The sequence below is a fragment of the Hyla sarda genome, chromosome 9, assembly GCF_029499605.1.
Source record: "Hyla sarda isolate aHylSar1 chromosome 9, aHylSar1.hap1, whole genome shotgun sequence".
NCBI classification, from domain to species: Eukaryota; Metazoa; Chordata; class Amphibia; order Anura; family Hylidae; genus Hyla; species Hyla sarda.
This window is the reverse complement of record NC_079197.1, coordinates 24,270,259-24,283,770: the sequence shown is the minus strand read 5'-3', so window position 1 is coordinate 24,283,770 and position 13,512 is coordinate 24,270,259. Positions and strand designations below refer to the sequence as shown.

At 42.7% G+C, this 13,512-nt stretch overlaps 1 protein-coding gene across 1 annotated transcript in view; it reads right to left on the bottom strand.

The window, feature by feature from the left end:
- Window positions 1–13,512, bottom strand: part of QSOX2 (quiescin sulfhydryl oxidase 2) — a 57,040-nt gene that overhangs the window by 35,337 nt on the left and 8,191 nt on the right. The window contains exons 2-6 of the mRNA XM_056539059.1: window positions 9,627–9,727; window positions 4,349–4,397; window positions 3,220–3,328; window positions 3,002–3,092; window positions 521–666 (exon numbers count right to left, since the gene is read on the bottom strand). Coding sequence (XP_056395034.1) covers window positions 521–666; window positions 3,002–3,092; window positions 3,220–3,328; window positions 4,349–4,397; window positions 9,627–9,727 — 496 coding nt within the window. The remainder of the gene's footprint in view (window positions 1–520; window positions 667–3,001; window positions 3,093–3,219; window positions 3,329–4,348; window positions 4,398–9,626; window positions 9,728–13,512) is intronic.

Below are 13,512 nucleotides of genomic sequence, written 5' to 3'. Positions count from 1 at the left end.
GCATCACGCCCCCTCCCATAGACTTTTGAGGGGGTCGTGGCAGTGATGTCACAAGCCTCCGCCCCACATCGAAGTTCGCTCCCAGCACTGGATGTCTGGGGTGCCGCAGCACAGATTGCAGGGGTCCCCAGCGGTGGGATCCGCACAATCAGACATCTTATCCCCTATCCTTTGGATTGGGGATAAGATGTCTAGGGGCGGAGTACCCCTTTAAACTTTATAGGCGCTTTTTCATTGGCACAATCCCTGATCAAAGCTTTTACATGTCAGACGGGACCCCCATGTATGAACCTATAGAGACGGGGAGGATAACCCTACCCTAAAGGCCAATACGGGGAAAAGTACAAGTACCACAGAAAAGAGAAAGTGAATGGAAGCGCCATTTTGGAGAAGGCCTGATCCATGGTACAATGTTACCATCACGCAACACTACACTGTGCTCAGAGAACACACGCTGGGGCCTCCATTTAAAAAGGGAGAAAAAGCTCCTTGTATCTCTTACAGACACTTAGGTACTTACATGTTAATTAATCCATGTGAACCGTTCGGGTAGATCAGGTAACAAGACGGGACTGAAACAACACTGAGCTTCTCCAACATGGCCTTGTCTGAATTCACAGCCCTCCGCACCGCAATGTTCTCATACTGCATCAGGTCCAGGATCACCTACAGCAGGAAAGCACGGGGTTAAAGGGTTACTCCAAGATTACATGTCACCCCCTATCCAAAGGACAGCTGACCAGTGGAGGGGTCACCCTATCACAAGAATCCCTCTCTTCCAGCTCACATTCTCAACCACCACTCCATTCATTCTCTATGGAACTTCGGAACATTGCCAAGTGCTGTACGGAAGTCCCATAGTCAGCGAACGGAGCAGCGGATGACAGTACACGCTGCCGCTCCAGTCACTCAGGGGACAAGTTATCTTCGTTTTCATGGCAGTGCCGATTCCAGCAGTCAGAGCCGGACTTCCTATTTATTTTTCTGACACCAGTTGATTTAAAAAAAAAAAATTGTTTTTCACTGGAGTACCCCTTTAAAGGGGGTTTAAAGGGGTACTCCGGTGAAAAACAATTTTTTTTAAATCAACTGGTGCCAGAAAATAAAACATATTTGTAAATTACTTCTATTTAAAAATCTGAATCCTTCCAGTACTTATCGGCTGCTGTATGATCCGCAGAAAGTTCTTTTCTTTTCTGTTAGACCACAGTGCTCTCTGCCGACACCTCTGTCCATGGTCAGGAACTGTTCAGAACAGGAGAGGTTTGCTATGGGCATTTGCTCCTGCTCTGGACAGTTCCTGACATGGACAGAGGGGTCAGCAGAGAGCACTGTGGTCAGACAGAAAAGAAATTAAAAAAGATCTTCCTGTGGATCATACAGCAGCTGATAAGTACTGGAAGGATTAAGATTTTTTTAAATAGAAGTAATTTACAAATCTGCTTTACTTTCTGGCACCAGTTGATTTAACAAAAAAAAAAAAAAAAAAAGTTTTCCACCGGAGAACCCCTTTAAGTAATGGTCAACATGGTACAGGGCAGAGAGCACACAAACATAAGTAGGCCTGCATAGAAGAGCTAAAGAAATTTTTTGTCCACTGTATCTAAAACCCTCCTGATGTTGCAAAACTTCAACTCCCAGCATGCCCGGACAGCCAACGGCTGTCCGGGCATGATGGGAATTGAAGTTTTGCAACATCTGGATGGCCTCAATTTGAGACCACTGATCTAAAACATGTCCTTCGATGCTAGGACCGCGTCAACCGGTGCCACCGCTGAAATTCCGTAATATTAGAGATTTTAGAGAATATTACGTAATCTGCACGGAGATGCCCTTACTTACCAGTAGAACTAGTAGAAGAAAAGGTAAAATTAAGGGTAAGTGAATGCAGGGTCAAACTAGTAGGTGTGCATAAAAGCTGTAGACTGAATAGGGTCAGATTTTTTTTTCTTATAAAACTTTTTTTTTGCAAAATTGCTTTTTAAATTTTAGATGCATTGAAGCAAAAAAAAAAAAAATATACAAAAATCAGGCAGCAATAATGAACATTTACTGTGTAAAAAACCCTAATATATATTAGTTTTTTTGTAGTTTTCTCCAAGTTATTTTTTAATTAAATATAAAAAAATATATATATATTTATTATAAAATAATAATTTTGTCCAGCCCATTTTTGGAGTTTGGTGTGACATATATTATTATATAATCTATATTATATATATATATATCTCTCTATCTCTATCTCTATCTCTATATATATATATATATATATATCTCTATGTGTTTTTTTGTAGTTTCGTAGTCTTCTTCCTAAGTCTCTTTTTTTTTTTTTTAAATAATAAAAAAAAAAAAAAAAAAAAAAAAATATAATATATATATATATATATATATATATATATAAATATATATATATATATATATATATATATATATATATATTTTTTTTTATTTAAAAAAAATTGCAATTGGCCAGCGATAGGCTGAGCGTAGTGTCATGCAAGGAGCCTGGGCCCTGCATTCTCTCTGCTGTCCGGGCCTATCAGCAGCCGAGGCGGGATATATCTCTTGGGCCGGTGATACGCCGATCGCAGTGTGACTATCCGTGCACAGGGAAGCAGGAAGAAGACCAAACTGGAGGACTTAAGACCAATATCGGCTAATCAGAAGGGTAGTTAAAGTAGTTTTTTTTTTTTTTACTTTTTTCAGCCTGGACACAATGGCATAATAAAAAAATAAAAAAACTACTACACTGATCCCTTAATGGAGTGCAGTGTGTGTGTGTGTGTGTGTGCGTACATGCGTGCGTGCGGCCAATGCTCCATTCATTCTCTATGAGGCTCACTTTATGGCAATGTTGGGAAGCCCGCTCCTTCAAGAACAGACAACCGGTACCACCATAAAAGTAAACCATCTATTATTTAGACAACAGCCAACAAGCTTGGGCCACAATCCATAGCCGCGTCATGTGTGTGTGGGAACTCAGCATTATCAGAAAACCCACCTCACGGCCGAAGTATGATGCCTCGCTTTCAAAGATGATGGCGGTGTAATGGGGCTCTTTTTGGTTAAGAAGAAGAGTGATGTCACCCGAGCTAAAAACAAAGAAAAAGAAACAAAACAAAACAAAACCTGCATCAGCCGTAGTGAAATTACAACTCCCAGCATTCCCGGCTCACTTTCAACAAGGCCTTTTAGAAGAAATCCAATACATCAGCTCACCTGATTGGCTGGAGGGACGGACAGGCCGGGGGTCTGTGCTCGGCAGGGAGACTCTCCATGTAGTCAATGATGACGTGTCGCACCGTCTGCACCTCTCTGTCTGCTTCCGCTAAACCACAAAAGATCAGAACATACCACATGTGTGCACATAGGTCACCATATACATCAGTGTTTCCCAAACAGGGGGCATCCAGCTGTTGCAAAACTACAATTCCCAGCATGCCCGGACAGCCGAAGGCTGTCCGGGCATGCTGGGAGTTGTAGTTTTGCAACAGCTGGAGGCACAGCATGAATCACTATTGATCCCATGGCTTCTGTAAGCTTGTGACTGCTGCCATGTGTGGCAACCATTCTAAGGGTGCATACACAACATGTTTGGCTATACTGTTCCCGTATACAGTTTCAAGTTAAAAACCGTACGGAACCATATAGCAAACCATATGCATTGACTTAACATTGTAAACCGTATGTCAAACGCATCATCCGGTTTTGTCCGTTTTGCAACTTATACAGTTTTGTCAGTTTTTTTTACCCGTACCCAAAACCGTAGTCTACCACGTTTTTTGGTCCAGGTGAAAAACTGTATTAAACCGTATAAGTTTTTTTTTTTTTTTTTTTTAAACATGGGAGTCAATGGGAACCGCACAAAACTGTATGTGCGTACTGTTCCATCCGGTTTTCACCATACGGTTTTTGACTTTGCACAGTTTTTTTTCTTGGAATTTCAATCAAACAAGTGAAACTTTATTCATAATGGAGTGAAAAGTTAAAAACGTGTACGTTTTTTTCTTTAAAAAACGGATGCAACCGGACATCATTTTTCAAACCGTACACGGGTTAAAATTTGTACACACGTTTTGATACAGTTTAGTCAGGTTTTGAGGAATCAGTTTTTCATCCAAAACCTGATACGGGAACTGTATTGCAAAAACGTGGTGTGAATGCAGCCTTAGGGTCTATTCATACGTACAGTATTCTGCGCAGATTTGATTTGCAGGATTTTCTGCTGCAGATTTCAATGTAAACTGAATGACTTGAAATCCTGCGCATCAAATCTGTGCAGAATACTGTGAGAATAGACCCTAAAGAAGCCGTCCCGCCCTTCATATACCTCCGCTATAACAATTACCTTTGTAGTTTTCTCCCTGAGTAAAGTCTTTGGTTGAGGCAGCAAAGAACTAAAAGAGAAAAAAAACAGAGTCATGGTAAGAAAAAGGATTCCAGCAATGAAAAAAAATAAAAAAATAAATCATAATAATAATAATTAAATAATAATAAATATAATTAAATAATACTATAAAAATATAATTAAATAATTAGTTAAATAAATAAATAAATAAATAATTAAAAAACTAAAATAATTAAATAATACATTTTAATATATATATATATACACACATATATATATACATATATATATATATATATATATATATATATACATATACATATACATATATATATATATATATATATAATCTTCTTGCCCCAGAATACACAATCTCTGAATGTGCCGGCCATTGCTTGGAGCCAGATGTACATGGATTGTCACATCCTGACCCCTATAGGAGCCTAAAAGGAAGAGCCGGTCTGGCAGGTGCAGAATTAAAAAGGGTTTCAAAAGTTTAGTTATTTATATTATTATTATTATTATTTATTATTGTTATTAACCTCTTATTGACATAGCTTTCCCCCCCCCCCTTTTTTTTAAATTTTTTTGACTACATATTCTTAAAGGGGTACTCCGCCCCTAGACATCTTATCCCCTATCCAAAAGAGAGAGGATAAGATGTCTAATCTCAGGGGTCCCCCGCGATCTCCGTGCAGCACCCGGTGTTCTGGGTTCCCGTGGAGGGGAAGGTGACATCACAACCCCGGCCGCGGGAACCCAGTGTTTTAAACATACTGTTTAGAATGCTGGGTGCTGCATGGAGATAACAGGGATCCTTTGGATAGGGGATAAGATGTCTAGGGGCTGAGTACTCCTTTGAAGCGGTACTCCGGTGGAAAAAACTTTTTATTTTAAATGAACTGGTGACAGAAAGTTAAACAGATTTGTAAATTACTTCTATTTAAAAATCTTAATCCTTTCAGTACTTATTAGCAGCTTTATGCTACAGAGGAAATTCTTTTCTTTTTGAATTTCTTTTTTGTCTCATCCACAGTGCTCTCTGCTGACACCTCTGTCCGTGTCAGGAACTGTCCAGAGCAGCATAGGTTTGCTATGGGGATTTTCTCCTGCTCTGGACAGTTCCTGATACGGACATCAGGTGTCAGCAGAGAGCACTGTGGACAAGACAAAAGAGAAATTCAAAAAGAAAAGTATTTCCTCGTAGCATACAGCTACTAATAAGTACTGGAAGGGTAAAGATTTTTTTAATAGAAGTAATTTACAAATCTGTTTAAAGGGGTTATGCAGGAAAAAACATTTTTATATATCACCTGGCTCCAGAAAGTTAAACAGATTTGTAAATTACTTCTATTAAAAAATCTTAATGGAGTACTCCGGCGCGCGCTTTTTTCCTTTTATCCCGTCCGGGCTGCAAAATAAAAGAAAACACACTTTCTCTTACCTGCCAACGAGCCCCCGGAGCTCCGGTACAGGTGTTCGGTCCCCGGGCTGTATTCTTCTTACTTCCTGTTAGCCCGGCACGTCACACGGAGCTTCAGCCTATCACCAGCCGCAGTGATGTCCCGCCTCGGCCGGTGATAGGCTGAAGCTCCGTGTGACGTGCCGGGCTAACAGGAAGTAAGAAGAATACAGCCCGGGGACCGAACACCTGTAGCGGAGTGTACCGGAGCTCCGGGGGCCCGTTGGCAGGTAAGAGAAAGTGTGTTTTCTTTTATTTTGCAGCCCGGACGGGATAAAAGGAAAAAAGTGCGCGCCGGAGTACTCCTTTAATCCTTTCAGTACCTATGAGCTTCTGAAGTTAAGGTTGTTCTTTTCTGTCTAAGTGCTCTCTGATGACACGTGTCTCGGGAACTGCCTAGTTTAGAAGAGGTTTGCTATGGGGATTTGCTTCTAAACTGGGCGTTTCCCGAGACACGTGTCATCAGAGAGCACTTAGACAGAAAAGAACAACCTTAACTTCAGAAGCTCATAAGTACTGAAAGGATTAAGATTTTTTAATAGAAGTAAGTTACAAATCTGTTTAACTTTCTGGAGCCAGTGGATATATAAAAAAAATGTTTTTTCCTGGATAACCCCTTTAACTTTCTGGCACCAGTTCATAAAAAAAAATAAAAAGAAATGTATATATATATATATATATTATATATATATATATATAGCTATATGGACTCTCATATAGCTAGAACAGCTACAAGGAGTGTATATGGCTCTGGAGGTCCCTGTATTGCAGTGGTCTCCAAAATGTGAACCTCCAGCTGTTGCAAAACTACAACTCCCAGCAAGCCCGGACAGCCAACGGCTGTCCGGGCATGCTGAGAGTTTTAGTTTAGCAATGGCTGGAGGTGCACAATTTGAAGACCTAGGCTGTATGGCCATGCCTTGCATAAACAGTCCATAAACAGTCCATAAACCGTCCATTAACCGTCCACTGTGTAATACTTCACTTTTGCAGTGGGGGCGCTGCAGGGAGATTGCACACACTGTCTGGTTTCCCCACAGATTTCAGCTGATGACTAGGGGTCGCGGCATCGGTACAACCTAAGCTCAGTTTATCATGGGCCCCACCAAACTCAACGGAATTAAAGGGGTACTCCAGTTTTGAAAAACGTACCTCCTACCCTGTGCGCAATGGGGTCAGCTTTTCAAAATTGGAGTTCCCCTTTAACATAATAAACTGGGAAAATTGTGATATTGTAATCTGTCTGGAATTGACACTGATGCATGTATGGTGTAACAATTATTGGAAATCATTAAACGTTGCTGTACACCCAATAAAGGAGTCATGTGTGAACTCCTGCTAATCCGGCATGGGCGGAATTCTGACCCTGGGATCAGCAGGACTATTAGGCGCTGGAGATTACTTAATGTAGCTACAATAGTGAAGAACAAACGGGGCACTCACAAGGTGAATATCCACTCCTAATCTATTTTCCGACTATATGGAGACACACACATGGATATGGCGCTCCGGGTATTCATATAGATAGGCCACCTGCGGGGTGCATACAAAGAAACTGACGTATCATAGTAACTTTGAAAAAGAAAGGTAGTATGCACTCACCGCTAGGCTATGGCGGAGTCCGGGGACATCGGTGGAATCGGCGTCTTCAAGGAGCGTTAGGAGGCTACACCGGTAGTTTCGCGGGATCTACCCACTTCATCCGGCCTGAGGCCGGATGAAGTGGGTAGATCCCGCGAAACTACCGGTGTAGCCTCCGAGCGCTCCTTGAAGACGCCAATTCCACCGATGTCCCCGGACTCCGCCATAGCCTAGCGGTGAGTGCATACTACCTTTCTTTTTCAAAGTCACTATGATTACTTAATGTAGGCCTAGGTGTACGACTACATCACCGATATCCAAATATTCACCTATTTTGAAGGATTGACTTCGGGTTAAACCAGCAGCACCATCCAAGTCCAACATCCAGGCAGCATTGCCAAGCGCCTGATCCCGGGAGCAGCTTCCATTTAAACTGGTCTGTGGCAGGCAGACCACCGCAGCGTCTTTCACCACCCGAGACTTGCGGGCCTCACTATTTATCCTCAGGTGACGATACAATGGGACTTATACCAGGCTGGTAACTAGAGATGAGCGAACTTACAGTAAATTCGATTCGTCACGAACTTCTCGGCTCGGCAGTTGATGCCTTATCCTGCATAAATTAGTTCAGCCTTCAGGTGCTCCGGTGGGCTGGAAAAGGTGGATACAGTCCTAGGAGACTCTTTCCTAGGACTGTATCCACCTTTTCCAGCCCACCGGAGCGCCTGAAGGCTGAACTAATTTACGCAGGATAAGTCATCAACTGCCGAGCCGAGAAGTTTGTGACGACTCGAATTTACTGTAAGTTCGCTCATCTCTACTGGTAACTATAACCTACCCATCGTCTTTTAATATATCAGGATCCCATATTATTTACGGGACTATAGCATATTTCTGGACTAACAGTTGCCGGATTACCGAAAGTGACACCAACTTTATTTATTTTTCTATTTTTCTATCAATGCTAAATATCGGTGTTTGTTCTTATTGTAAATTGTATGTACAAGCACGTATATCTCTTTTCCTGGGCCATGAGGTCAAGTTGCAACAATTGATATTTTATACATTTTTATAAAATTGTATCCTATATTTGAAGCGCGATCCAGTTATTTACTATTATTATTTAAACTATTATTCATCTATGTATCAGGTAACTGATACTAGTCTTGAGGGGTTGGTTACTGTTTGAAAATATTTAAAAAATATTTCTTTAAATTTCTAACACCTGGTGTAGGTGCACAACCTCCTTACCTCGGCTAGTTAATTGTGAGCTGCACAACCCTTGTTTTTTTTTTTTTTTTTTTTATAGATTTGTAAATTACTTCTATTTAAAAATCTTAATCCTTCCAGTACTTATCAGCTGCTGTATGCTCCACAGGAAGTTCTTTTCTTTTTGGATTTCCTTTCTGTCTGACCACAGTGCTCTCTGCTGACACCTCTGTCCACTTTAGGAACTGTCTAGAGTAGAAGCATATCCCCATAGCAAACCTCTCTTGCTCCGGACAGTTCCTGACATGCACAGAGGTGTCAGCCGAGAGCACTGTGGTCAGACAGAAAGGAAATTCAAAAAGAAAAGAACTTCCCGTGGAGCACACAGCAGCTGATAAGTACTGGAAGGATTAAGATTTTTTTAATAGAAGTAATTTACAAATCTGTTTAACTTTCTGGCACCAGATGATTTAAATAAAAAAAATAAGTTTTCCAGCAACGTACACCTTTAAAGGGGTACTCCACCCTTAGACATCTAATCCCCTATCCAAAGGATAGGGGATAAGATGTCTGATTGCGGGTGTCCCGCCGCTGGGGGCCCCCCACAATATAGCACGCAGCACCCACCTGTTACAGCTCCGGAAGCGCTGGAGGGTCTGGCTCCCGACCACGGGGATGGAAGATAGTAACGTTCCGACTCCACCCCCGTGTGACGTCACGCCTCGCCCCCTCAATGCAAGTCTTTGGGAGGGGGCGTGACAGCCATCTGCCCCCTCCCATAGACTTGCATTGAGGGGGCGGAACGTGATGTCACACAGGGGCGGAGTCGTGACGTCACAATCTTCCGTCCCCGTGGTCCGGAGCCAGACCCTCCAGAGCAGTAACAGGTGGGTGCTACGGGCTACATTGCGGGGGTCCCCAGCGGCGGGACTCCCGCGATCAGACATCTTATCGCCTATCCTTTGGATAGGGGGATTAGATGTCTAGGGGTGGAGTACCCCTTTAAAAGAGCCACGAAGAACCTACCCGAAACGTGGGATAGAACTGGACGCCATAATCTTTGCAGATAGCCGTGTTCTCCTCATCGGCGCAGTTTAACACTCCGATCCTTATTGCGGGACCCCAGTCTAAGGGAAGAAAACATAATGCGAGGAATTAGATAGGAGCGGCCGCTGTATCACATTACCAGTTATAATACCGCCACCATATGGTGCTCTACGCGCTGCCAACACTGTATCAAATGCCCGCAATCTATAAGAGAGATCTTGTATGGAGTCAGGTTCCATGTCTCGGTATAAGACCAGATAATTCGCCCTGACTCATCTATACAGAAATTTAGGGTCTGCCATTTGTTCATAGGTTACACAATCTCGGCCATTTCTGCAATAAAGATAAACATGGGGCCATTATAGGGCTGGATCATGAGCTAAAGGGCCCATGTGATCTCACTTCCATCCTCTAATCCAGTGTTTATTCAGCTGCTGCAAAACTACAACTCCCAGCATGCCCGGACAGCCAACGGCTGTCCGGGCATGCTGGGAGTTGCAGTTTTGCAACAGCTGGAGACACACTGTTTGGATAAACACTGCTTTAAACTTACATCACACTGTTCCCTGCAGCTGTTTCAAAACTACAACTCCCATGAAGCTTAGAAAGTAGTTTGGCCACTACACGGTACTTTACGCCAGCATTGGATGGCGGTATTATATTGGCACTATATGATGCAGTTATAAGAGTGTTATTCCAGTACTGTTGATTTGCTCTATAAATAAATATCTGTCATGATCCTGTTCAATTTTACTATCCCCCCCCATCATGATAAACCACCCCCTGCCTTTATTTTTATTATTTGTTCGTTTTCTACCTTGATGTTACCCTGTATTTTCCGCTCAGTCTCAGTCAGATTCACAGACTGGGAAGGGGCGTTCCCCAGCAGGCGTGACATCATCTGAAGCCATACAGGGGAGAACTTCATCCCTCACTATGCTACACACAACCCAGAGCAGCTCAGTGTGAGATGAGCTATGATTGGCTAAGGATCCCACTGAAAACAATGGACTTGCTGCCACAGAATTTCTGAGCTGAATTTTTCAGACGGATTCCGCTCGGTAGTAACAAGATATTTGCATATGTGTACAGTGCTCCCTCAAGATACAATATGAATCGGTTCCAGGAGGACCATTGTATGTTGAGACCATAACTCTATGGAAAAATGGTAATTGCTTCTGAAACCCCCAAAATGTCATCCAAAAATAGGAAAAAGTGAGGATTAAAGAAAAATAAGTAGATAACTAAAATAGATAAAGCAAATCCTTACATATAAAAGTAATAAAGATCTGATGGGAGCTGTAAATCCTGTCTATGTAGAGGACAGGAGCTTCTTCAGGGTCCTGTACAGTACACAGTGTCCTAAAAAAGTAACATGGAGCCGCCCTCACCTGGTGTCCAAAGGAGCAGCTAACCCTGGCACAGGTAAAGAGTACAGAACATGTAATACCTCCGTGTACTGTAGAGGGCGCTACCAGACACCAGTCAGTGCATACACTTCAGTAATACAGGTAAAGAGTACAGAACATGTAATACCTCCCTGTACTGTAGGGGGCGCTACCAGACACCAGTCAGTGCATGCACTTCAGTAATACAGGGGTTTTACCAGTGAATCCCATTCTGATTGGTCAGATCTTCCACTCATTAACAGGTATCACAGATCTGGACTGTCTGTACATTGTATGTGGAGTCTGGTTTCAAGTTGCAATGGTCCAGAAAAGACCATTGAATGTTGGAATTATTGTAACCTGAGGCCATTGTAAGTTGAGGGATCACCATATTCACTGACAGCAAGCAGAGGCTAAAAAGCTTTGGAATAGAATACAATGAGGGGGTGGGTCTTGTGACAGCGATACATATACTAGGATTCTAGAGCTGCCCACCTACTCCCATCATCCGTGAGGGGCGCAGTGAGTGGCCTCATCATGGGCCGTGGTGATTTTTTTAAAAAACTATTTTGTGACCATATGTCTTGATTATGCTATTTCCTGTCTGGTCGGCAGATCTTTATTATGATTTGGTGATTATCTTTGTTTTAACAGGCAGTGTCGTTCACTGAGGTGGATGGGACTCCTTATAGTGGGGCATCAGTTATACTGCTATGATCACTGCATGTCTATATATTGTCTGTATTTAACATATATAATCTGATATGATTGATATAAACCTTTACCTATTTGGTATTTTATTCCGGATTTGTGTCCCCTGAGGATGCTGTAAAGAATATTACGGGTGAGATGCGTTGGGAGTAGGATACTCTAATAATTGTGCCTTTTTATTTCTTTATCAGAGGTAGATTAGTGTTCGTCCGGGTGCGTTGCCTTTGACTAGAGATGAGCGAACTTACAGTAAATTCGATTCGTCACGAACTTCTCGGCTCGGCAGTTGATGACTTTTCCTGCATAAATTAGTTCAGCTTTCAGGTGCTCCGGTGGGCTGGAAAAGGTGGATACAGTCCTAGGAGACTCTATCCTAGGAATGTATCCACCTTTTCCGGCCCACGGGAGCACCTGAAAGCTGAACTAATTTATGCAGGAAAAGACATCAACTGCCGAGCCGAGAAGTTTGTGACGAATCAAATTTACTGTAAGTTCGCTCATCTCTAGAGAGGAGACGTCAGATGCGGCAGACGCCCCGACAGATGAGTAACTGGAGGTATCCGAGGACAGATGGGTGGCTATTGAGCCCCAGACAATAGGGCGAACCGGTTATTCTTTAGGGCACAAAGTGACGCTTCACTGGAGGAACAAAAAGTTTGGCTTGAGGGTGGGGAGTGCGGTGTCCTTTCACTTCTCACCCCCACGCCCCCTCCTTTCCTAACCTCAGCCCGGGTCCTTAAAATGTTAATGTCGCCTGACAATGGCGGCCGCCTCCGATTACAAGCCTGGGTCAAAGTGCAGCAGATGGGATGTGGATGGGAGCATGCATCTCCTGCTGCGGGGCCGCTGATGGCGGAATTACACCTGTAGAGCGAAGGACGGAGGAATACGGTATCATGTCTGCCAGGATGGGGGGAGATGGTGGATCCGGTGCTATTTTACCTGTTTAACACCGTAATGTCTGGCTGCAATGGATTGTCAATAGCGGTTTTACCCAACCTGTTGCAAGTATAGGTGGAGAACATTGGTCTATAGCAGTGTTTCCCAACCAGGGTGCGTGCAGCTGTTGCAAACCTACAACACCCAGCATGCCCGGACAGCCGATGGCTGTCCGGGCATGCTGGGAGTTGTAGTTTTGCAACAGCTGGAGGCACCCTGGTTGGGAAACACTTGTCTATAGCATGCAGGAAGGCTGCTGGCATGTCCAAACTTCCCTTTGACAAAAGGTAGTATCACACCATGTCCATTATCGCTCAGGAACCTTGGAATGCTGGGTGTTTTTTTTCTGGGTTAACTCCTGTGGAAAACTTTTTTTTTTTTTTTTTTTTTTTAAATCAACTGGTGCCAGAAAGTTAAACAGATTTGTAAATGACTTCTATTAAAAAATCTTAATCCTTCCAGTACTTATCAGATGGTGTATGCTCTAGAGGAAGTTCTTTTCTATCTGTCCAAAGTGATCTCTGCTGACCTCTGGACAGTTCCTAAAATGGACAGCAGAGCAGCATATGTTTGCTATGGGGATTTTCTCCTGCTTTGGACAGTTCCTAAAATGGACAGAGATGTCAGCAGAGAGCACTGTGGTCATGACATCAGAGAAATCTAAAAAGTAAAGCATTTCCTCTGTAGTATATAGCCCCTAAAAAGTACTGGAAGGATTAAGATTTTTTTAATAGAAGTAATTTACAAATCTATTTAACTTTCTGGCACCAGTTCATTTAAAAAAAGAAGTTTTCCACAGGAGTGCCCCTTTAATGCAATTAATGGGC